Source organism: Protopterus annectens, chromosome 17.part0, assembly GCF_019279795.1.
Source record: "Protopterus annectens isolate FY-2018-M chromosome 17.part0, PAN1.0, whole genome shotgun sequence".
Lineage (NCBI taxonomy): Eukaryota > Metazoa > Chordata > Ceratodontiformes > Protopteridae > Protopterus > Protopterus annectens.
The window spans coordinates 538091357-538118324 of NC_056751.1; the positions used below are offsets into that span (position 1 = coordinate 538091357).

The 26968-nt window shown below is 40.7% G+C and overlaps 1 protein-coding gene across 1 annotated transcript in view; it reads right to left on the reverse strand.

The window, feature by feature from the left end:
• The window catches only part of LOC122791453 (mucin-6-like), a 1454314-nt gene that overhangs the window by 124404 nt on the left and 1302942 nt on the right, over positions 1-26968 (reverse strand). The window contains exons 25-26 of the mRNA XM_044059198.1: positions 9437-9593; positions 2594-2731 (exon numbers count right to left, since the gene is read on the reverse strand). Coding sequence (XP_043915133.1) covers positions 2594-2731; positions 9437-9593 — 295 coding nt within the window. The remainder of the gene's footprint in view (positions 1-2593; positions 2732-9436; positions 9594-26968) is intronic.

Sequence of the window (26968 nt, forward strand, 5' to 3'; positions counted from 1 at the left end):
ACTACCACAGCATTGCCTTTATCAGCTTTAGTAATATAGACATCTTTATCATCAATTAACATCTGTAAAACATTTTTTTTCATAAACATGTTATAAAAAACATTTTTTTGCTTTTGCAACCTAATAAATCATTCCCTTATTTTTCACATGTTAAAAAAAATGCCTCGAACTCTGGTCACAAAGGAGGATTAAAAACGCTGTTTTTTTTTTTTAAATATTGTTGACATATAATACCATGAAAAAAACATTTCAAATTGATTTTACGCACAAAATCTCTCAAAGAATTAATAACAGATACAATATTAGCCCTAGAAGATGGCACAAATTCTGGATTTAGAGAAACAGAAGATAGATTAATTATCTTAAAATTCAGGTTAACAGTACCTTTGTTTAACGGTTGTGCTGTTGATTTCTCCATGTATTTCCATTTTGGGCATTGCAGAATTGGACTGCTTGCTGGCAACAGCAATGTTCATTCACATTCCAATAGGCATTTCCCTTGAAGTTTCTGTTGCTGTTGAAAAACTTTTTTCCTTTGTTGTTGTAAAACTTCTTTTTCTGCCCATATCCCTGATTTTTCTGTGCCCATGACTGTTTCCTCGGCTTGAAAGGTGTTTTCTTCACTGCTACTTGTGCCCAAGTTGTTAAACCTGTGCCTCTATCCTGATATACATCGACACACTGAAAAACCTGTTTGGTGTGTTCATCATTTAAGCAGTCACTAGCTTTGTTAACATTAACATTGGTAGAATGCCCCTCCACTGTTTTGCTTCTCTTAGCTGCTCTGTTTTCAGTTAGCTGGTCACACTCTACATTTCAATCCACATTAGTAACAGCTGCTTCTGAAACAGACTGATTCACATACAGCCCCTTTTGGTAATCAAACTCATCTCGATAAAATTTCTTCAGTTTCCTTTTTTGCTGCATTTCATTCTCTTTATTCAGTTTTGCTTGTATGAGTTCCACCCTTGACTCAAAACTGGTTAGAGAAATATTTTCTTTAAGGGAATTATATACACTGTCATTTAGGTTAGCCAATTTGTGCCTCGCATCCTCAAGCAACAGGTGAACATATTGCAGACCCACGCTTTCATTCAGCACTTTCCACATATTCAGCAATTCACCTGAAACTAATTCCCGAGCAGGCATATTGTGCACTCTGAGCCCTCTTGGGACTCTTTTGGCTTGTAAGAAGGCTTCAATGAAAAGAATATCCCATTGCAACCTTTTAACTTTCAGAAGATTATTTTAAAGTAGATTAAATTCACTTACAAAGTTAAGGCTGTTACTTGATTGGCTTAACTCAGGGGCTCGTCTCTCTATGATGAATGGCTTCGCTGGATGCAATAGACAATCCCCCAGCAGTTTATCCGTTAATACAACATTACCCTTCAGTGCTTTGTTGTCAGATAAAGTATTCTTTTTCTTGGAAAAAGCTCGTAAGTCAGATATAATCACAGAATTTGCCCCTTTAGAAGATCTGTCTAAGCCAACCTTTTCAACAACACCATTACCATTATCAAGCAGCGTATTACTCGGAGGGTCATGCAATGTAAAGCCAGAAGGTATAACCAGGAAACTTGAGTTCTGCTGTTGTGCTGTTGTTGGGAAAACATGTTGGGTGAATTGCAATTTGAAAAAGCCATTTAATCCAAATTAGACTCAAGCTTCTCAGAAAATCATGTCACAAGTCCAAAAATGAAAAAAACAAAACTTCAAAATGGCAATTAAATATGAACACTCCTTAATAAAACAAAAAATATCCGGTAAGCATTTTCATTCACATAGAACTTCTTTAGACCTGGTTGTATAACAAAAAACACTGCATTTAAATGCTAAAAATTCACATGACTACTACACTAACAGTGTTTTAACTCTTTCTTGCATAAAACTACTTTAACATTTTCTCTTTCATTCATACCTGGATCTGCATCTGTATTAAGCCTTACTTGCCAGGCATATTCCTTCCAATTTAGGTCCTCTTCTGCATCCCATCTTTTTTCTGCATCAACCACTTGGTCGATTATAATTCCATAATAAGCCAAGTAGGAGGAAATCAAATTTTAAGGCTATAACTGTATGCAATAGGATGTCCATGGTCCTAGACTTCCACTAATTAAGAATGATTTAAAGAAAATGACCTCCTTTTTTTCACATAACACAAAAAACATACTACAATGCACAGATTAGTTATAAGTAAATAGTAGGTTGTATGACGTATACCATGATGCCATCAGCTGCAAGGAAGTCATGCCTTAGTCTTTGTGAATATCTATGGCTTAAGGTGGGTGCTTTCTGTCTCACAGTACATTACACTCCAGATGCTGATAAACAGATGACAAGTGAACTACAAGCAAAATGTAGCAACATAGCATAAATTGATTAAATCCCACTGATGACTGTCATACCCCATATCTGCTATAAGGCCATCCAATGTAAGTTTTTGGGGACATTCCATTTTTAATGAAATATTTATTGATACTGAATTGTCAGTGAAGTAGTATCTGATCCATGACTTATATAAACCATGATCTTACATTTACTACATTAACAATGAGTGATAGTTAAATACTTGAGAGTTATGTGCTCTTACCTTCAATGTTTATGTAACTTGTGGCACTGAAGCCTGCAACAAAATTTGGGCACAAACAGGGTTGATAATGCCAACTGTTATAAGAATAGTCTTTGGGCTTTTTAGATTTCATTTTGTTGAAATAATCACAGTAAACAGCTAAAATAAAAGAAAAGCATATTGTTAAATAAGAAAATGATTATATTAATTTTTGTCTAGCTTATGTAGATTACTGAATTTAAACACTCTAAATGCTGAAGAAACATAGAAAAATACAGTTATGTATTTAATGTAACATTATAGATGTTCTTAATTCAAATGTTTATCCACTTTAGCCATAGGGTTAACAACCAGAGGCAAGAGCCACTCAGCACCTTTAAAACTCTCCCATGCTTTAAAACTCCTCCATTTACTGTCATAATTCTCTTTACCTCCCCCTTTTCTATGTTTGGGTAACCTGCATTTGCCATTTAATGATGTTTGCTGTGCCTGTTACTTATTAATTAGGGTATCTCCACAAAATATCCCAAGTAGTACATTAAATCCCTGCACTTATTATATTTTTATTTTGGGGGGGGGGGTATTTTCAGTACTTTTTTGATTATTTAAACAAGTTTTATAATCGTTTTACAGTTTTAGTTTTTGTGTCTTAAACAGTTGTGTGGCTGTTTAAGTATTTGATTCCACCCCATTCTAGTTAATATTTTTGCATTAAACTTCAGCTTTTTTTAAACAATATTGTGTGTTTCCTTACTGCCTGGTTGTTTGTGAAGTTAATAGATCCTTCTTCTTGTTATACTGAGCATTCTCCCTTGTAAATTCATTTGAAAAACAACTCCATCTAGTCAAACAAGTGTTTTCCCTGTGACTTTCCATGTTTTTTCCTATTTTTACAATTTAAATCTTACATTATAGTAAAGTTTACGGCTAGTTTTCTAGTCCTATTGTAAAATTGAAATAATTTTCTGCTGTTTCTCAAGGGCAGAGATCATTGGCTGATATTCTAACTACTTTCATATTGGTTCCTTAACTTCTCCACTCAATTGAACATTGCTGGTAGGCATTTACTTGTGTGTTTCCCAAGACTTCCAGGAGAGTGAGCTGTTGCCATGCGTGTGGCATACTCCTGTAATCCTAGCATCCTGGGAGGTGGAGGTTGTTGGATCGAATCACACTGGTGCGTGAGAGACTATACTTCCTGAAAAAGGGAGGAAGAAAGTAACCCCCACAGAATACAATTGTAAGGTGAAACAGCATATGTGCTGAGAACATTTTTTCTGGTATTTTTGCATCTTAAATTCCACAAAATATCCAGGAAAGTACATTGGATTACTGTATTTATTATTGTTTTGGCTTTTTTTATTTATTTAAAACAGTCACTTGGCTGCTTAAGTATCTGATTGTATCCCCTCTAGTCAAAATGTTTTTTCCTGTGATTTTACACATCTACTACCACTTGTTGTTTAAACTGTAGCCTAATAAAAATAGCTGATGTTGTGAGATTCTTAGTCACCTAGTTGTTTGTTTAGCTAACATATTCTCCAGTTTCTTACAGTGAGATTTCTCTTTTATATATGTGTTAGATAACAGCTCCAGCTAGCAAGTGTTTTCCTGTAAATTTCCAATGTCTTCCTATTTTTACAGCTTAGTCTTAACATTAAAGTAGAGTTTCAGATGATTTACTAGTCTGAGTGTAAACCTGCTAAGAGTAGTAGTAGTTATTCAGAGGCAGGAAATAATTTTCTTCTGTTTATGAGGTTTAGATATTATTGGCTGAAGTTATAACTACTTTCTTCATAGTTCTTTCACTTTTCCACACAACTTAACAGTGGGTGGTGGCACTTGCGGTGCTGCACAACACTGTACTCAACAGATGCGGGTGCTTTCATTTTCGAGTTCTCTGTTAGTAACCTTAGCTAAACCTACCCCTAAATTACAGCTGCATTAACAGCAGATGTAAGCAGTGGTACACCAGTGCCATCAAAGGTGATCACATAGCCAGTCTAGACTTATAATTTATTACCTACATGGTGTTTGTGCTCAAACCAAATTTTCTCTTCCCGCATATATTAGTATACCCCAAAACAATACCCTAACTACTTGCTAAAATGCTCTTTATCAGTAGTTGTGTGAAGAGGCATGCTGTTCTTGTGTGGAGAGTTACAGTGCTCTTTCAGACAAAAAAAAAACATTCCAGTAAATTAACTCTAAACCACTTATTCACCGTTCCTCTTTCAGCCTTAATTACTAAGCATTTGGAACCACGGATTTGCACTTTCCAACTGCCTCTGTAGCCAGCTTGGTTGAGATGAGCATCCTGAGACAATGTAGCAATTGTCTCATGTTTACTGGCAACCACCTGCTACTTAAATAAGCTGTGTCAATGTGTAAGAGATGGAGTTGTACAATTTTACTTGAGGCAAAGCTCTCCACATGAAGCCACTGCAAATAAGCAGATTGTCAGTACCGCACAATACCAAACTAAAGCCATCACTCATAACTCAGACAAAACACATAGATCTACATATGCTAAGGCTCTTAAAAGTAACTTTATGAACCACAAACTCCTCCTAAATGTAACCTAAGAAACAAATGCCCATAGCAACCTCCCAAACACACAACACAGACAGCACTCTCCTTGAAAGATACATACAGGAGTCACACTGATTGAATTCAAAAGCCTATAAAGCAAACCCCTATATAGCCCAGTATACCCTAGTCATAGGTGATTCATAGTGAGACACATCAATGCACTGCTCATCAGGCTGTGCAAGGAGAGGGTCACAGTCAGTTGCATATCAGGTGTCAGGATTCACACCATTACACATGCACTAAAGTCCCTGGCCGCAAGTACACATATGAAGCGGTCACGGTGCATTAGGGTGTAAATGACTTGAGATGTACCTCTCTTGACCATATGGAGAGAGACATGATGGAAGTCTGGAATGTATGTTTTTGACAGGTATAAAGCTAGCCTTGAGCAGCACTTTACCATGACCAAGAATGATGCCGCAATACCAACAAAAGATTATTGACTTCAAAAATTGACTTAGATTCTGGTGCAATTCAAAAGGAATCGATATATATTTGCAACATAATAAAACAGAATCTGGTTAACATAACGTTATTGCTGCTCAATGCTAGGAGCTTCCCTACAAGCAGTCCTTACCCTTGAAAACATTGATATATGCATCATCACAAAGAGATGGTTCAAGTCCAATAACAGCACACCATCATTGTAGAGTTTCAATGCCTACCTCATGTTCAGGCTCACCTCATGAGATGAAGGCAATAAAGTGAGTTTTGTCTCAATATTCTTCAAAAATATTAACCTCTAGACTCATTAGATAAAATAATGGTCTAGAACCCCTCTATGTTCACATTACTGTTAAACAAAATCCCTTACGTTATCATAGCTAAGTATAGAACCCCCTGTATGTATAGAACCCCCTGTATGTCCCCCTTCAGCCCACACCTCCTACTTAACTAGTATGGATTCCCTCTGCTTTAAGCCAAACACCATTCTCCAATGAGAGTTCAACTACTGCAACATTAATTCACAAACTTATACACCAAGAGATATGTATTCCCAGAAATTTCTGGATGTCATGAATGGAAACTCTCTGTACCAGTTAGTCCACACATTAACTAGGGGCAATAAAATCCTGGACTTGGTCCTTACCAATATGACACAGCTTTGCTCTCCACCAATTGCCACTACTTCCTTGGTTAAACTGGCCCACAAATATGTCACATTCACCACAAAAATGATGGGAGATAGCATCTTCCAATATCTCAGTTTTCAGAGATTTCATTGAGGCTATTCTACTAAAACTGAGTGATGACCTAACTGAATTGGAAATCCCCTTCCGACATGATGACCCCACTGCTTGTGCAGAAAGTTTTGTCACCAAACTCTATGCACATGTAAATAGCAGCAAAAACACATTTCCCATTTAGTAAACACAATGCAAAATTTAAGAATAAACTGTTATGGTGGAAACCAAATACAAAAGAAAAAAATGTATTGCAAGCAAAATTAAACTTAACTGTCAAGATGCTAAAACACTTTTACTAAACTAAACAGGGAATTCCAGAACGTGATCAAATCAACCAAAGCCAGATACGAGGTAAAAATAGGCACCCAAGTGAAGCATAATCACAGCACTCACCATGAAAGACACGTACATATGAATCACACTGATTCAGTTCAAAAGTCCATAAAGCAAACCATAATACAGTCCTGTATATCCTACTCATAGGTGACTCCATAATGAGTCTTAGTAACTTCAGAAACAATGTCCATTACTGCAGACATCAAATAGTAAAACTATATCACATATACAGAATCAGAAGACATAGGCAATCTACTAGCAGACAAATTTATCTCTAACTTCACTCGGTTCTTCCCTCCTATATTTCCAGACCACATACCCACTTCTATAGCCCCTTTGGTATCTCCCGAGTACAAGTCCTCAAGGCACTAGGCAAGATCAAGAGCACTACTTCCACAGGGCTGGACAATGTACTGGGCTGCCTACTGGAACCTGAATTAGGACTTGTCAAACCCGCTAGAAGGCTGTTCAATATACACTCATGCCTCATGCTAGTTGAATGGAGGACAGCAACAGTCATCCCCTTGCACAAAATGGGATGTCAATGGACCTGAGCAATTAGACCCATAAGCCTGACCAGCCTCACCTGTAAGGCTATGGAATGAATCATTATGAAATTAATAAATAACAACATAGGCAACTTACAAACTCTCAACCCAAGCCAGTTTGGATTTGACAAGGGCAGATCCTGCCTACTTAGTCTTGTAGGCTTCTTCTAAATTAGTGATGCAATGGACAAAGGCAAATCAGTGCACATAGCATATCTAGACCTTGTCAAGGAGTTCAAAACCATCCTACACTCAGTATTATAGACAAACTCTCCCAGCTAAATATAAATCCCTATGTAACCCATTGGATAGTGAACTGCCTCATGAACAGAAGCCAGTAAATTAGGGTGGAAGGCTCTGGCTCCTCTAAAAGATCCATCAAAAGTGGTGTATCCCAGAGTCAGTCCTTGGGCCACACATCTTCGGCATTTACTTCTCTGTGGTCAAAGCAAATGTTAAAAGTTTTATGGCTAATGATATTTGAAGTTCACAGTAAAATTAGTGCCATAATAAATTGCCCAGAGGGCACCAAGATCCTTCAGCATGGCCTTTCCCAAACAAATAGCTGCTGTCAAAATAGTGGACTAAAACTAAATGTTAAGAAATGTATAATGATATCCTTTGGCAAGAATGTCTTCCCTTGTAACTATCACACTGACAACACAACCCTGAAAGTTGATCCCATAGTCAGGAATCACTGTGTATCCACTATCGTAAGGAAATCTTTTTTCATTGCACAGCTTGGATCTAAAGGTATGGAATCCAGGTCCAGAGATGTAATCATTACATTTTACTCGGCTCTCATTAGGTCAGTCATGGACTATGATGCCTCTTTTGGTATGCAGCTGTCCAAACATGTGTCACAAATGGAACAATCATCAAACTATCTCACTAAAAAAAAAAATCAAGGGGCCTAAATCATAAAAACTATGCAGATCTACAAACAGTTTCACAGCTTTGCCCTTCTTTCGAGTAATAGGCTACAAAGAGCTAACTTTTGTATAGAGCCTTATCTGACCCCATCCTGTCAGATCTATTACACATTCACACGTCCAATGCTAATATGAATACCAGCTCAAGGATTCATAATCTCTTTTGCAACATAAACAGGACCTGTCAAAAGGATGGGTGTATAATGCAGAGAAGACTGCTTCTATTTATTTATTTAAATTTGTTTACTAGGGTAGAAGACTGATCAAACAAGGACCAATTATATGCTCAGCTTGGGTTACATCATAATGTAACAAAGCAAAGAACAATATATAAATAACAATGGTTTGCAATTATGACAACCAATCATCTTCCAATCCACATACTTCTCTTACTCCATTCAAACGTAATTTAGATGAATGGATGGAGAACCATAAATTCAACCCAAGTTCAGCACCCATGCCCCTCATGGTTAAAGACACAAGTAAATGTCCCAGCATATCTTTTCTGTTGCCTCCAGGTTACTCATACACAAAATATAAAGGCCAAACAACTACTAGGGCTTGTAAGGTCAGGTTTCTTAAGTTCCTCATAGAGGAACAGCCTAAGAGTTTATAAAACATTCCTTTCCAAAGTAAATCACTGAAGAAAATAAAAAAAGAAAAGAAAAGCAAAGCAAAGAAAAAAAAAGGAAGTTAGATTTGTGCATAAGCTAAATACATTTGTTGAGTTCTTCAAAGGGAAATACAATATGAGTTTAACTATTCTACCACAGCAAGTTATTTTTGCCTCTAATAATATGTATACTACACTCAACATTATGTTTAATTTTCAAGAAAATTAATTTATAGCACATCCTCATGTTATAGCTTCAACCAGTACTTTAAAGTATATAGAGCTGTTTTCATAAACAAATTGCTAAATGCAGCTTTCAACTGCAAATACCAAGAGTGGTGACCTGCAGCAAAATACTTTTGTGGTACTCTGGTTCAGAGATGACTAATTTCTCATAAGTTTTGACTTGTCCGAAACATCATGTAGAAAGTTATATGCTTTCACAGATTACTTCTAAATTGGTACCTATAGCTATACAAGTAAAATTGACTTACTAGTAAAGCTGTGAAGAGTAGACTAAGAACTATGTTTAGCATTATCAAAAAACTCTCTTGCATTTATTTTTGTCTGCCTGCCTATTTGAAAATAAAGAATAATACCTACACCATTTTATTTAATAAGAAAGTAAACTACTGGAAAGGTAATACAAAACTTACGACAGAAATCAGGTGTTCTCCAATCAATACAGACTCCAGCATCTAAGCAGGCCTTGGCATATACAGCAATGGCATCACACAGACATGTGCAGTCTCCATCTTCCTCACATCCACAGGCATCATGTACACAAGCATCATAGAATGGTAAGCGATAGACCTAAAGTAGAGGAAAAGATTATATGACTCACTTTAGGTAAGATTACTTTTGCAAACTCATTTTTTTTACTTTTTGCATTTTAAATTGTATGTGCAACTAATATTGCAGCATTCAGTCAGAAATCAGATTTCTCTTCACGATTATATAATGATAAAAGTGCATGACTTAAATTAGCCTTTTATACTCAATAGTTTATGGAAATACAGCTACCTAAAATGTGTTTTGCTGGGGAACAATATAGCAGGAGTTCTATGACCTGATTGAAAGTGGTCTTTGCGTGACTAAGGCCCTCAAAATGGCAAACACATTTGTTTCCAAAATAAGACAGCTTATACAGCAATAGCATCACATAGTTAAACTGTTATATGCTAAAGAACCAGTTTAAAGATAACATCTTCAGGATCCTTTCTGTAATAAAACATTTATGTGGCAGTAATAAGGTCATTTAGGCTGCATACACGCAAAAAAAGTGATCATTTTTTTATTATGTTTTTTCATTAAATTTTCACATTATCAAAAATCAACTGCTTTATTGTGACTTGTGTCTACATAAGCAGACATTAAATCTTAGCACATGACACATGCAACATTAATAGTAGCTTTCTTTAATTATCTTACCTTTCTAATTCTCATAAATATTTCTTTTATCTTATTTTCTCCTATTCTCTATTTCTTCTTCCATGCTTCCTGTTATACTTTGTCTTACCAAATTTCTCTTATTTCATGCCATACATTCTCCATAGTAAAACTATTTTCCAAATTTCTCTACACACCATAATATGCATTGAGGTATCATTTATTCAGTGCTTTACATCAGGCAGTTTCTCAGAATTCTGTTTTCTTGTAATCTGTTTAATGCTTAAAATAATCATAATTCTTATCAAAAGTATATACCTTATCTCTGTCTTCTCCCCCTCCTGGGATACTTTGGAATGTAAACATCTCAGACAACAGGAGTTACTCACAAACACTTTGCCCACATTTTTACTAATTTGTTCCTAAATATCAAACTTAGCCATAATCAGCATCAGCATGAACCCCCCCCCCCTTCCCATTTTTTTCATGATGTTGGGGTGTTGGGTCAACTGTCGCAATCTCTCTCAATTCAATGCCACTCTGCTATACTCTAACAGTCATGCCTGACAAAGGATTTTTGTCACAGAATCCATCTACCTCGACGGACATTCTCATTTCCGCTTTCCTTCTTCCTGTCTTTTGCAAATCTTCAACAAATCGTCTTCTCTCCTGTGCATGTGCCCAAATCACATTAATCTGTTGTCTTTGACCTTCTGCAACTGGAGCTACTTCGGCTTCTGCTCTGATGTTTTCATTTTATCTGTACAACAGTGTACATTCCAGCACCCATCTCAGGTACTTCACCATCATGTCTAGCTTCCTCAACTGCTCTGCCTTCACTGCACAGGTTTCTGTACCATACAGTAGTATTGATCACAACACTGTTTTGTATACTTTAGTTTTCGGCTTCTTTGGTATTTTTCTGGCATAAACTACCCCTGACATTCTGCGCTCGATGGGTGCAGCCCCTCTAATTCTAGCTTTGGCCTCCTTATTCAGACTTCCCTTCTTCTCAATCACCCTTTCCACATCCTGGAAGCTATCAGCCTGTTTCACTAGTTTCCCATCTATCTCAATTTTAGCTTCTTAGGATTTCCCCCCATTTACTGCCATGACTGCTGTCTTTTCTGCCTTCAGTTTTGCATTCTATTCTCTGTCTTTTAATGAAGTTTCTGTCATCTTCATAAAGCAGCTTAGTGGATCTGTATCCCCTCCATCTTGTTTGTTATTGTAGTCCGTCACAAGTATGAGCAGCAGACAGCTCAAAGATTAAGTGTAATGCAAACCTACACCCAATGGTTACCTCATCTGTGAGTCTGAAAACTGTTTGTGCTTGTGTCATTAGGTCCTTGTACATAGCCTCCACTAATTCAAACCATCACAGAACTTCATAAATCAGCTTTTTGAGACCTTGTCACATGCTCTCTTACCAAGTGTAGGAATGCCCAGTTGGACGCTTTCTTCATCTCAACCTTCTTCTCAGCTGTTTGTCTCACTGCAAATATCAGGTCAGTTGTACTGCATCCTGATCTGAATCTGAACTGCTCATCTCCCATCTTTATTTTCTATTACTCTGCATATTAATTTATCTCTCTCCCTCTCCAGCACTTTCATACAGTGTTGACAGCAGTTTGATACCTCTATAGTGCCCACAGTCATGAATGTCCCCTTTTTTCTACTACACTGGCACTTGAATACTTATTCTCCAATGATCTGGGATATGCCTTTCTCTTATTACTATAAATACACTCTGGGGGAATTTCTCCCCTGAATGACCCAACATCGGTATATCTGCTATGATTTCATCTATGTCTGCTGCTTTCCTTGACTTCATTTTCCTTAATGATGTTCTTCCTTCTTCTAGGATGTTCTCTTCTTCTGTCATCATAGGCTATGTGCGGCAGTAAAATGTCTGTGGAGTTTTCTCCATTCAGTAGCTGCTGGAAATACTCCAACCTACTTTTGATGTCATGTGGACTGCTGAGCAGATTGTTGCTATCATCTCTCATGAAGATAAGGAAGAGAAGAAAACCAGACAAGAGTTTCTTTGTGCCGAGTTCCTTTCCAGAAGCTGGTAGAGTGCTTCTGATGCCCTGTTCTTTGATATTGCAACTTCTCTCTTAGCCTCATGTTAGCCAACCAGTATTAGGTTCATAGGTAGGTACTAGGCTATCTGCCAGAGGGCATTTATAAGCCTAGCCAGAGTGTGTCGGCTTTCGCCGCCCCATTGATTAATTAACTGATCCTCTGTCAAGCAGAGCCAATGAAGTGATCCCAGGGGTGTATTTTCTGTTACCCATTCACCCGTCAAGGTTTCTCTTGAAGAGTGTTAGTGAGGGGCTCTGCCTGATGTAATTTGGAATTTTATTCCAAAGCATGGGGAGTCTCTGACAGGAATCTATCCCTCCAGCATGTTCTATTTATTGCTGTGGCTAGGTTTAGCTCACTAGAGCACGTGGCTCACAGTGACTTGGATTTCTTTAGGTGGAGCATGTCCATCAATTCTGAGTTGGACATGGCTTTGTAAGTCAGGCAGAGATCACCTCTGAGTAAGCGATATGCCACTGAGTACAGCCGGAGTTTTTTCAGTTGGGCTTCATAGGACATATGTTTGAGACCAGTAATCCTCTTGGTGAGGTACTTTTGTGGTCTTTCCAGCTGTTGGAAGTGCCTTGTGAGGTACATCCTAAATGGGGCATTGTACTCTACGATGGGTCTAATGAGTGACGACTAGAGGGGCACTATAACCTCTTTATTTCTAGATGCGAACTCTTTAGTAAGTCGATGGGCCACATAGGATTTCCTAACTACTTTGGCAATATGATTGTCAAAGGAGAGATTACTATCTACCTGGGTCCCCAGATCTCTTATTACCACTTCTGTATTAAGGGGGCTGCCACCTATGTGGTAATTTGTGGGTGTTTCATTTTTCCCAAATGGGATGACTATGCATTTTTTGGCATTTAGCTTGAGGCCATGACTTTGACACCAGGTGTCCGTCTCAGTAAGGCCCTTTTGGAGGATGTCCGTGTCACCCGGAGAGTCGATTATGACTCCCAGTTTGCAGTCATCGACAAACTTGGTTAGCCATAGTCCTCCTGTGTTTGCCTGTACTTCTGAGAAGTATATACTGAACAGTAGGTGTCCCAGGACCGAGCCTTGCAGGACACCACTTGTAACTGGTTTAGAGTCGGACCTGGAGCCCGCTATTCTGCTATTCTTACCATGTGATTTCTATCTGTAAGCCAGGTGGCAACCCATCTCGTGATGTAGGGGTTTATGTTCAGGTTGGTGAGTTTTTCTGTAATACCCAAGTGGGAAATGGTGTCGAAAGCCTTGGCAAGGTCAAGGTAGGCTATTTGAACCACCTTTCCCTCATCTATGGCCTTGTTGACTGTCTTGAAGAAGTCAACCAGGTTTAGTAGGCATGATCAGCCCTTAAAGCCAAACTGGGTTGGGTCAAGTATTTGGAGGTTCCCAATGTCTTTGTTAATGAGTTCCATGATAATGCGCTCCATAGCCTTGCAGACCAGGCTAGTCAGGCTTATGGGACAATAGTTACCATGGTCAGTTGTGGCCCCTCCTTTGTGGAGAGGAATAACCGTTGCTATGCACCATTCTATGGGCATGTAGCCTGTGGAGAGGCTGAGGTTGAACAGTGTGTTTAGGTGGGGGTTAGTTCGTTCTGTAGTTTGTGCAAGACGAAGTCTGGGACACCATCTGGTCCCATTGATGCTGTGTTTTTGGCTTTTGAAAGGGCTGTTTTCACCTGTGCATCTGTGATTTTTGGGACATTACACTTTTCCAGTATTGTTGTGGGCCCTTTTGGAGGTGAGAGGGGGGGTGAAGTTTGCACTGAATCTATCTGCCAGGATGTTGGCAATATCCGTAGGTTCAGTATATTTTGTGCTATTTTGCACTAGTTCAGTGCATATCTGCGAGTTGCCACTTAGATTCTTAACACAGCTAAAGTAGGCTTTGTGATTATCTTTTGAATCCTTGGCTATTTTACTTTCGAAGTTAGCCTTGGATGATTTCATGAGGGACCTCAGTTTCTTACTGATACTGATCAGGGATGTCTTTCCTTCTTGGAATTTCCTTTTTTTCTGAACTAGTTTCCTCCTTCTATTGTATAGCCTTTTTATTGCAGGGGTCCACCAAACTGGATTCCTTCTCTTAGAGGAGTGAGTATTGGTTTTGCTAGGGATGGCACGATCCATGTATCCTTGTAGGTGCTCAGACTGCATTTGTAAAGGTTTCTGCATCGTGGGTAGCATTATCTTTTAGGATGGGTGCTGTGAAACTTAACACCTCTGTCTTAAGTAAGGTGAAGTTTGTTTTAGAAAAGTTTTTTACTGTGGTTTCCTTAGTTGAGGGTGGTGGTGGGGTGTGGACATCCAGAGTGATTAGTTTATGGTCTGATCTAACCAGTGACGGGTTAGCCTCTGATGTGGAACACCTGTTGCCCATGTTGGTGATGACCAGGTCCAATATGTTTTCACCTCTGGTAGGGGAGTTTACCAGCTGATCCATGGCATTTGAGTTGATGAATTCCAGGAAGTGCTGGGCCTGGGAATTTGTACTTGAGTATTTTTACCAGTGAAGTGTAGGGTAATTGAAAATCGCCCAATATCAGGGTGTTTGGTAGGAACTTCATGTTTTCCAGTGTCTCCAGAAAGGTGGAGTGGTGGTCCTGGGTCATGGAGGGTGATCTGTAGCAGGCCACAATTTGCATTGCAGATTTGCCCGATGTTAGTTGCACATGGATGATCTCAGAGGTATCATGCTGCGCCACTAACCTGGAGGTGTAGGTATCCTTGATAAATATGGATACACCCCCTCCTTTTGTGTATCCAGATGTCGACGTTCTCCATACTGAGGAGTGCTTCGAGCTCATGCATTTTGAGATTTAAACTCCTGGCGTTGAGTAGCATAACCCTCAGTTTTTTGTTAATTGTGCTATTTATGGTGGTGGGTTTGACTTTTGAGCCTTGCCTAAAAAAGGCACTATGGGGGCAGCAAGAGCCTTGGCCAGTATTCAAATGCCTAGGAGTGACAGGTGCAGGCTGTCTCTTGAGAAGCAACACGGCTTGTTGAGCATGTTGGCCCAGGCTGACAGACACTGGATCCCCTTTGAATGACACCAGAAGCTTAACCAATTGTTTAAATTGATCATTTTTTCTTTATACTGAGGTATCATTCTTGGTGAGGGCAGGATGCTACTCAGGGTCATACCAGCCTGGGCTACATGATCAGAGAGCTCTTCCATGTCTCTTTTCATTTAGTCCAGGGAGGTACATCTCAGGTCTTCACACCAACATGAACAATGACAGAGTCATATTTGTACTTGTTCTGGAGTGACTTGAGTGCTTGTGGTATGTGGCGGATTCTGGCTCCAGACAGGCAGCTAACAGTAACCTTCTGCTTGTCCAGCCTAGTGAGTGGGATGTCAGTGTGCCTGACTATAGAGTCACCTATTACTAGTGTGTTAGGTATGTTATTTCGCCTTAAGGGCTGTGTTTGTGCGGCACACTGATTTTGTGTTTTATGTGTTGTCTGGTTTGTGACGGTAAGTGCAGGTTGTTTGGGGTATCTGCTTTGGAGGTCTCTGATACTTTTGCAGGTTTTTATTTAGAGCCTTCGAGTATGATTTTGTGTATTTATGTGTATTTTTTGCCAGTGCTGTTTTAGTATGTCTGTGTGCGGCTGGAGTTGTGGTGCAAGTGTTAATCTTATCCTCTTGACTGTCTGTTCCAGTCTTGGGTGGAGGCAGCTTAGCTTCCAGTTTGGCTGTATAATTGCATCTCTTGCATATGTTAGGGTTTTATGGTAGGAGGAGAGGGTTGTCTGTGTACATGAGGCAGTTGTAACACTGTCTCAGGATACCCACATTCACCAGCTAGACTGGAAAGTGCACCTGAAGTTGCCCTTTGGTCATGCCTGAATAGTAGGGTGAGCTGCTTAGTCGCTTTGTTGGTGAGGGATGAATAAAGAGCCTTGGCCTGCTGGGCAATCAGTGTCAGGGTATGTTAGTGCTTGCTATTAGGTCTGAGCAAGTGCTGGACTGCAAGATGCTTTTTGAGTGCTTAGGTTGAGAGTTAGATTAGTTTCAAGGGGAAAAACTGAAGAGGAGACTTAGTGGAGCCGGGAATAATTTAACCGTAGCTAACCGGCACTGCCCAGTGGGCAAAACCATGCAAACACGGTTTTTATAGTAGGGAAATGAAAGAGATAGAAATTAGCCCAAAATGGCCAATAAACTACTAACTTCTGAGCTGGAACCACTCCTCCAGGGAGAGATAGATTGCTCAAAGCTCCCCTCTCTCACAGGTGAACAGAGAAACTTCCTTCTATCCAATTAAGGTATGGGCAACTCAGAAACTAGTATCACAGCCCTGAATTCAGCACTAGCCTGAAAACTGGACTATACTAGCTTAGAAAGGTGGGAAACAAGGAATTTTTTTTTGTTTTTTTTTTTAAAGATAAGGCAAAAACAGTAAAAAATACACTTAAAACAGCTTTAAACGACTACAAATGATCAGAAAAGGCTATCACACTTTAATGTGTAGCCTACAACAGTTAAACAAATTATTTAAACAAAAACAACTTTTTAAAAGTGCATGCAGTCAAATAAGTACAATATGTGAAAAAAACAAGCTTTTAAATCAGAATAAATGCTGGAAAATCTGTGTTTAGGTGGAAAACAGTTGAGTACAGCAAGAAAGTACAGAAAACTGATACTTAATCACTCCAAAGTCTCTCTCCTAAGCTAGAAGGCTTGTATCATTTTAAGGCTTTTTAGTGCTACCCAGTAGGTTAGTTACAGGAAAGATGGGAAACAAGTGCAGATGTGGTCTTTTAAACCAGAAAGTTGAAAGAGAGGGACAAACTGTCCAAATGGTCAATAAACTACAATTTATGGGCCAAGAACCTCTCCTCTCATGGTAGACAGTTTACCTAGTGCTTACCACTCCCACTGATAAGCTAGAAGGCTTTCTTCCAACACAGAAAGGCTTGCAGGGCACAGAAGCTTACCAACAGTCCTGGATACAACAACTCTGTATCAGGACTAGGCTAGTTACAGGAAAGGTGGGAAACAAGCGCAAGTGCGGCTTTTAAACCAGAACGTTGAACGAGATGGAAAAAAAACTGCCCAAACGGCCAATAGCTACAATTTTTGTGGTCGATAGGCTACCTAATGCTTACTACTCCCCACTGATAAGCTAGAAGGCTTCCCTCCAACACTGAAAGGCTTGGGGGGCTCAGAAGCTTACAAAAAGTCCTGGAATACAGCAAATCTGTACCTGGACTAGACTAGTTACAGGAAAGGCGGGGAACAAGTACAAACGTAGGCTTTTAAGCCAGCAAGTTGAAAGAGGTGGAAAACTGCCCAAACGGTCAAATAAACTACAATTTTCTGGGCCAAAACTCACTCTTCCCATGGAAGATAGGCTACCCAGTGCTTACCACTCCCACTGATAAGCTAGAAGGCTTTCCTCCAACACAGAAAGGCTTGGGGGCTCAGAAGCTTACTAACAATCCTGGATACAGCAATTCTGTAACCGGACTACGCTAGTTATAAGAAAGGCAGGAAACAGGCACAAGTACGGCTTTCAAACCAGAAAGTTGAGAGAGATGGAAAAAAAATGCTCAAACAGCCAATAGCTACAATTTCTGGGCCAGGGACCACTCCTCTTGTGGTAGATAGGCTACCTGATGCTTACCACTCCCACTGATAAGCTAGAAGGCTTCCCTCCAACACGGAAAGGCTTGGGGGGCTCAGAAGCTTACAAAGAGTCCTGGATAAAGCAAATCTGTACCTGGCCTAGACTAGTAACAGGAAAGGCAGGAAACAAGTGCAAACACAGGCTTTTAAATCAAAATGTTGAAAGAGATGGAAAAGCTTCCCAAACGGCCAATAAACTATAATTTCTGGGCCAGAAACCACTCCTCTTGTGGTAGATAGGTTACCTAGTGCTTACCACTCCCACTGATAAGCTAGAAGGCTTCTCTCCAACACAGAAGGGATTGGGGGACTCAGAAGCTTATCAACAGTCCTGGATACAGCAAATCTGTACCTAGATTACACTAGTTATAGGAAAGGCGGGGACCAAACGCAAAACAGGCTTTTAACCAGAAAGTAGAAAGAGATGGAAAAACTGCCCAAACGGCCAATGAACTACAATTCCAGGGCCAAAACTCACTCTTCCCATGGTAGATAGGCTACCTAGTGCTTACCACTCCCACTGATAAGCTAGAAGGCTTCCCTCCAACACAGAAAGGCTTGGGGGGGGGGGCTCAGAAGCTTACCAACACAGTCCTGGAGACAGCAAGTCTGTATCTGGACTTGACTAGTTACAGGAAAGGCAGGAAACAAGCTTAGAATTTTTTTCTTTGTTACAGAAAAGCATCTAAAAAAGCAGTAAATACAATTCAAATTGTATTGCAGGCCAACACACCCAAGCGTGTAGCAACACTACGGCAAATACAGTTCAAATGAATGCAATTAAATTAACAAATGACTAAAAAACAAGTGCAGAAGGCAGTAAATTAGAAGGCTACTAACAAGCAGTAATAAGTGCAGAGTAAGAGCGACTGAACAGATAACAGCACGCAGAAGAGCAACTAAGGACAGTTACAGTAAGAGCAGATAAGATATATATGTGTGTGTGTATATATATATATATATATATATATATATTTATATATATATATTTATATATATATATATATATATATATATATATTACATTTTTTTTTTTGAGGGAAGGAACAGAGCAGGATTAAGAGGCTACAGGGGTTGTCCTTCCCAAATGCTCTCTTTTTACACATAGGAGTGCCTGAAATCAGAATATGATCTCACTGCACTCAGCTGAGTGTGCAAATGAGATGGGCCCAGAAGGAGTATCCAAGTACAAATCTACAAGAGTGGCGGGCAATTTCAAAGCCACCAACATTAATACCAAAACAAGAACAAGGAGAGTGGGTGGGGAACTAACTGTAGAGAGACAGCCACAACTTCAGTTGAGTTAATATTCAGTGAAAAACACAAATAAATAAATTAAATACAGTACTATAGGCAAAAGAGCAGATAAAAGTGTAGTTAAATTCACTTATACGTCCAGCTGATTTCAGGTAGATGTCAGCCGGCCAAAGCTCTGATATTAAGCAGAGATAACGCAAAATGTACCACTTATATAATAAGGCAAGACAGGATGTCAGTGATGAGCTGAAACTACCCCCCACTGCTTTCAATGGCTACACAGAAATTCTAAAAAGTACTCTGTAGAAAGACGGCCACAACTTCAGTTGAGTTAATATTCAGTGAAAAACACAAATAAATAAATTAAATACAGTACTATATGCAAAACAGCAGATAAAGGTGTACTTAAATTCAGTTACACATCCAGCTGATTCAGGTAAATGTTAGCCGGCCAAAGCGCTGATATTAAGCTTTCTTTGTTAGTCTGGTCCATCTTTTCTATTTCTCACTTTTTTACTGCACTCCCTTCTTTTAATAACTTCATGGACTTCTGCATTCCACTATCAGCTTTTCTTTTGTGTCTTATTTGCACACCTGGCTTGGCTGCACATCTGTTCTCTATGCCTCATCACATGCTGTGGACATGGTGCCATTGACATTCTTCTTTGACTCCACTAATTTCCTCTTCTTTCTGAGGTACTACAGCCCTGACTCCAAATCCAGCTCCAGACAAGTGACAAGTGGAGTACTTCAGGGTTCAGTCCTGGGACCGCCCTTGTTTGGCATCTACTTCTCTGAAGTACAGGTCAACACTAAGGGACTCTGGCTAACAAAGTTCGCAGATGACTGCAAACTGGGAGCCATTACTGAATCCCCAAATTATGTGGATATTCTTCAAAAGGGCCTTACAGAAACAAATGCTTGGTGCCACAGCCATGGGCTCAAGCTCAATGCCAAGAAATGTATAGTTATCCACTTTGGGGAAAAAACATGTACCTGTTAATTATCACATAGGTGGCAATACACTAAACACTGAAAGTGTGATAAGAGACTTAGGGACACAGGTGGACAGTGGTCTCAACTTCAATATCCACATCGCCACAACAGTCAGGAAATCCTTCTATGTGGCACACCTCATCACTAAGGGCTTTTCATCCAGAAAAATGGAGGTCATTGTCCCACTGTACTCATCCCTCATTAGACCCATTATAGAATACAACGCCCTGTTTGGTACGTACCTTTCAAGACATCTGCAACAACTGGAAAGACCACAGAAATATCTCACTAAAAGAATCACAGGCCTAAAGAAGATGACCTATGCTGACCATCTAAAAAAAATAGAAGTTATGTTCTTACCATAACGTTCCATGTTAGTTGTCTTCTTCTCGCCTTCTTCTTGCTGGATGGGTTCGAAGCCGACCTCGGCTCCGACTCGGCCACTCTAAAAGCTCGAGAGTTGGTTCCACCGGCTCGAGGCTCCCCTTATATCCCACAATGCTAGGCGAGAGTTACCTCAGATCTCGTTTGTAAGCTAACCCCAGCTTATAATAGTTACAGAATAACTCTAAACAGAGTCCACCTCTAACAACAGGGAGAAAGAAGGGTGACCTACATCCTGATTGAGGAGATATGCAAGCAGCATATGTCTAAGAAAGAGGTGGTAGAAAGAGAGGTCACAATCACAACTCCTCTAGGTCTGTCCAGGCCAGGGAAGGAGGGTGGGGCCAAGAAGAGCCGAGAAGAAGACAACTAACATGGAGCGTTATGGTAAGAACATAACTTCTATATGTTAAGTTGTCTATCTATTCATTCTTGCTGGATGGGACCAGCGTCCCTAGCACCTTGTCTCGGGTGGCCTAACGGAACAGACTCCTGAGAACAGTGGAACCAAAGTTAGCTCTATGCCTAGAAGCTAAATCCAACTTATAATGAGAAATGAAAGTGTGAGGAGTAGCCCAAGTAGCCGCTGCACAAATGGTGTCAATAGGCAGTCTGTCTTGGAAGGCTAAGGAAGTAGCCAAAGCTCTTGTAGAATGGGCCTTAGGTTTATTAGGCAGCTTTTGGTGTCTAATCTCATAAACAAGGGTAATCAGAGATGTAAGCCATCTAGATAATGATACCTTTGAAACTGAAAGTCCCTTTCTGCCTTCTGCATAGGAGATAAACAGTTGGTCAGATTTTCTGAATTGTTTTGTTCTATCCAAATAGTACCTTAACTGACGATGAACATCTAGCTAGTGTAATTTTTGTTCAGACCTATTGGAATATTCTGGAAAAAAGACAGGGAGGTCAATGCTTTGATTTAGATTTGACGTCGAGACTACCTTAGGCAAAAGGACGGGTTGGTTCGTAGGATACCCTGTCCTTATGGAACAATAGATAAGGAGGTCGACAGCTGAGTGCATGAAGTTCTGAGACTCTTCTAGCTGAAGTAATAGCTACCAGAAAGAGAGTCTTCCATGATAGCAATTTTAAAGAACAGGATGCTGCAGGTTCGAAAGGGGGTAGAATCAAAGAAGTAAGAACTAAATTTAGGTCCCAAGGAGAAGGAGGATTTCTTATAGGAGGTCTGAGAAGAAAAACTCCTTTCAAAAAGGCTTTGCAAAGCTTGTGGGACATTAAGGCAGACTCAGAAATACCCACATGAAAGTTAGAGATAGCTGCCAATTGAACTTTAAGAGTAGAAGGGGATGAACCTGCATGGAAGAGTTCAGCTAGAAAATCAAGGACTATTTGGATGGAAGCAGTGAAAGGATCTATGTCCCTTCCTTGAGCCCAATATGTGAAACGTTTCCACTTACTCAAGTAAATCTTCCTAGTGGAAGATTTATGGGAAGCTATCAAAATATCTCGAACAGAGTGAGATAATTGAGGAAGCCTGGCTAAGGTTGGAACTGGAGGAACCAAGCAGTGAGGTTCAGAGAGGTGAGGGAGCGATGTAACTGACCCGATTGATGGATCAAAAGGTCTGGAACTAGGTCCAGATGCCAAGGTCGCTCCAGTAGAAATTGATGTAGAAAGGGGAACCACACCTGTCGAGGCCAGTAAGGAGCAATGAGGATCAATGAGGCCTTCTGAGCGATAGCTTTCTGTATCACTTGAGAGATTAGTGGGAAGGAGGAAATGCATACAGAAGAACCCGGGGCCAAACTTGGACTAGAGCGTCTCTGCTGGGTTGGCCTGGTAAAGGGAATAGGGTGAAATAATGTCTGCACTTGCTGTTTTGGGGGGTAGCAAAAAGATCGCAGCAAGGCTGACCCCACTTGAGAAAAATCTCTCTCACAACAGAGTCTTTCAGAGACCACTCGTGAGGCATGAGGATAGCTCTGCTCAATTTGTCCGCTATTTGATTGGACTTCCGGGATGTGCGTTGCTATCAGAAAACGCTGAAAAGAAATCGCCCATTGCCACAATCTGAGTGCTTCTCGACACAGGGGGTAGGACCTGATTCCGCCTTGTTTGTTGATGTACCACACTACAGACATATTGTCTGTCTGGATTGCAATCGTTCCCAAGGGGAGAGAGTCTTGAAGGGCTTGCAACGCTAAAAGCACTGCTCTCATCTCCAGAACATTTATGTGCAAGTGGCATTCGTCTGGTTGCCATGTGCCCTGGACCGTCCTGCCCTGATAATGCCCCCCCCACCCGATCAGGGAGGCGTCCGTTGTCAGAGTAGCAACCGGAGGAGGAACAAAGGGTCTTCCCAACCAGAGCTGAGGGGAAGACATCCACCACATGAGATGATTTTGCACTGCGTGATCATAATGGTGTGGGACATTGGAAGTTGCTGGTATGACCATTGTGTAAAGAGCATCCATTGAAGGATTCGCATGTGGAATCTGGCTAATGGAAGCAGAGGTATGGCAGCCATAATTCCCAACACTTTCAGAACTAACCTGGCTTTGATTCTGTTGTTGTTGAAAAGGAGTGAGACCAGTCTGTGTATGTCTGTTATTCTCTGATCTGTTAGCCTCGCATGACATGTCTACTGTGTCTAGATTTGCGCCTATGTAGGTAATAGTACGACAAGGCGACAAAACAGACTTTTCGCAATTTATTGAAATGCCTAACTTTTGACAAATGCGAAAAGTGTAATCCCTGGCCATCAGAAGGAGATGCTTGGTGGGAGCTGTGAGGAGCCAGTCGTCCAAATATGGAAACACCTGGAATCCTTGTCGTCTCAGGTGAGAAGCTACCACTGCCATGCATTTGGTAAACACCGGGGCAGTGGTGAGACCAAAGGGCAGGGCCCTGAATTGAAAATGACTGGTTCCCAGCCTGAAGCGGAGGAATCTTCTGGAGCGTCTGTTCATTTTATGTGATAGTACGCATCCTGAAGGTCTATAGAGCACATCAGTTTCCTTTTCCCAATAGGGAAGGATGGACTGCAGCATGACCATCCGAAATCTTGTTTTCTTGACTGATCTGTTCAAGATACTGAGATCCAAAATTGGTCTCCAGTCCCTGTTTTCTTTGGAACTAAAAGAACCTTGAGTAGATTCCGGATCCTTGCTGGTCTGCTGGAACTGGCTGAATTGCTCTTTTGCAAGCAGTTTTGAAATTTCCAAAACCGCTAGATCCCTTTGTGTGGGTGGAACATCTGGAAGGGATTTTTGATTGTTTGAATGCGAAGAAAGGGATAGAATAGCCTTCAGAAATGACGGACTGTACCCATTTGTCTTGAGTCAGGGATAGCCAGGCTTTTGGGTACAGTGACAACCTTCCCCCGACTGCCTCCGAAGGTGGGCAGTCGGGCAACACCTCAGGGATGCTGAAAGGGCTTATCAGAGAAGGCTTCTCGATTGCCCTGGTTCTGCGGAGCCCCCCTGCCTCGACGGCGGCGTCTACCATTGTTATTCCCGCTCTGCCTCTGGCGGGTAACGACTTTGTGCGTCAGGCGAAGTCCCTTGATTTTGTTTACGGAACCACATTTTCCCACTTTTCTGGCCTTTGGGGTAAGGCCTAGAAGGAGTAGAAAAACAGACTCTGACGGCAGAAAGAGTCTTGCCATCAGTCTCGCACCTAGTCAAGGTTTCTTTCACTTGAGGACCAAAGAGAGATGATCCATCAAACGGGGAGTTAGTGAAAGACGTGTTGAAGGGGTCCATAAAATTGCATAGCCGCATCCAGGCAAGCCTCGTAAGGCCACACCTGTCCCTGCGTTCTACTCGCTCCATCAGCCGCATAAGAAAGGAGGCGCATGGAGGAGTTGGCTATAGAGTTAAGGGTAGCCAGCTGAGTGTTCATTTTATCTTGAAAACCCGCAGCTGTAGGATCCTTCAACATGTCACTCGCTTCTTTAATCAAGTCCCTTTGAAGATGAGTGAAATGGCACAGGTAGTTCAGCGAACGCATAGTAAATGTAAGCTGACGAAAACATCCGCTTCCGTACCTGTCCATGGACCTAGATTCCATGTTAGGTGGATGGACAGGTACTGAAGGATCAGCTAGTTCCTTCTTAGTGGCAGCAGCTACCACCATAGCTACAATTTTTGTGGTCGAAAGGCTACCTAATGCTTACTACTCCCCACTGATAAGCTAGAAGGCTTCCCTCCAACACTGAAAGGCTTGGGGGGCTCAGAAGCTTACAAAAAGTCCTGGAATACAGCAAATCTGTACCTGGACTAGACTAGTTACAGGAAAGGCGGGGAACAAGTACAAAAGTAGGCTTTTAAGCCAGCAAGTTGAAAGAGATGGAAAACTGCCCAAACGGTCAAATAAACTACAATTTTCTGGGCCAAAACTCACTCTTCCCATGGAAGATAGGCTACCCAGTGCTTACCAGTCCCACTGATAAGCTAGAAGGCTTTCCTCCAACACAGAAAGGCTTGGGGGCTCAGAAGCTTACTAACAATCCTGGATACAGCAATTCTGTAACTGGACTACGCTAGTTATAAGAAAGGCAGGAAACAGGCACAAGTGCAGCTTTCAAACCAGAAAGTTGAGAGAGATGGAAAAAAATGCTCAAACAGCCAATAGCTACAATTTCTGGGCCAGGGACCACTCCTCTTGTGGTAGATAGGCTACCTGATGCTTACCACTCCCACTGATAAGCTAGAAGGCTTCCCTCCAACACGGAAAGGCTTGGGGTGCTCAGAAGCTTACAAAGAGTCCTGGATAAAGCAAATCTGTACCTGGACTAGACTAGTAACAGGAAAGGCAGGAAACAAGTGCAAACACAGGCTTTTAAATCAAAATGTTGAAAGAGATGGAAAAGCTTCCCAAACGGCCAATAAACTATAATTACTGGGCCAGAAACCACTCCTCCTGTGGTAGATAGTGGGAGTGGTACCACTCCCACTGATAAGCTAGAAGGCTTCTCTCCAACACAGAAGGGCTTGGGGGACTCAGAAGCTTATCAACAGTCTTGTATACAGCAAATCTGTACCTAGATTACACTAGTTATAGGAAAGGCGGGGACCAAACGCAAAACAGGCTTTTAACCAGAAAGTAGAAAGAGATGGAAAAACTGCCCAAACGGCCAATGAACTACAATTTCAGGGCCAAAACTCACTCTTCCCATGGTAGATAGGCTACCTAGTGCTTACCACTCCCACTGATAAGCTAGAAGGCTTCCCTCCAACACAGAAAGGCTTGGGGGGGCTCAGAAGCTTACCAACACAGTCCTGGAGACAGCAAGTCTGTATCTGGACTTGACTAGTTACAGGAAAGGCAGGAAACAAGCTTAGAATTTTTTTTTGTTACAGAAAAGCATATAAAAAAGCAGTAAATACAATTCAAATTGTATTGCAGGCCAACACACCCAAGCGTGTAGCAACACTACGGCAAATACAGTTCAAATGAATGCAATTAAATTAACAAATGACTAAAAAACAAGTGCAGAAGGCAGTAAATTAGAAGGCTACTAACAAGCAGTAATAAGTGCAGAGTAAGAGCGACTGAACAGATAACAGCACGCAGAAGAGCAACTAAGACAGTTACAGTAAGAGCAGATAAGATAAATATGTGTGTGTGTATATATATATATATATATATATATATTTTTTTTTGAGGGAAGGAACAGAGCAGGATTAAGAGGCTACAGGGGGTGTCCTTCCCAAATGCTCTCTTTTTACACATAGGAGTGCCTGAAATCAGAATATGATCTCACTGCACTCAGCTGAGTGTGCAAATGAGATGGGCCCAGAAGGAGTATCCAAGTACAAATCTACAAGAGTGGCGGGCAATTTCAAAGCCACCAACATTAATACCAAAACAAGAACAAGGAGAGTGGGTGGGGAACTAACTGTAGAGAGACAGCCACAACTTCAGTTGAGTTAATATTCAGTGAAAAACACAAATAAATAAATTAAATACAGTACTATAGGCAAAAAAGCAGATAAAAGTGTAGTTAAATTCACTTATACGTCCAGCTGATTTCAGGTAGATGTCAGCTGGCCAAAGCTCTGATATTAAGCAGATATAGCATAAAATGTACCACTTATATAATAAGGCAAGACAGGATGTCAGTGATGAGCTGAAACTACCCCCCAGTGCTTTCAATGGCTACACAGAAATTCTAAAAAGTACTCTGTAGAAAGACGGCCACAACTTCAGTTGAGTTAATATTCAGTGAAAAACACAAATAAATAAATTAAATACAGTACTATATGCAAAAGAGCAGATAAAGGTGTACTTAAATTCAGTTATACATCCAGCTGATTCAGTAAAATGTTAGCCGGCCAAAGCGCTGATATTAAGCTTTCTTTGTTAGCCTGGTCCATCTTTTCTATTTCTCACTTTTTTACTGCACTCCCTTCTTTTAATAACTTCATGGACTTCTGCATTCCACTATCAGCTTTTCTTTTGTGTCTTA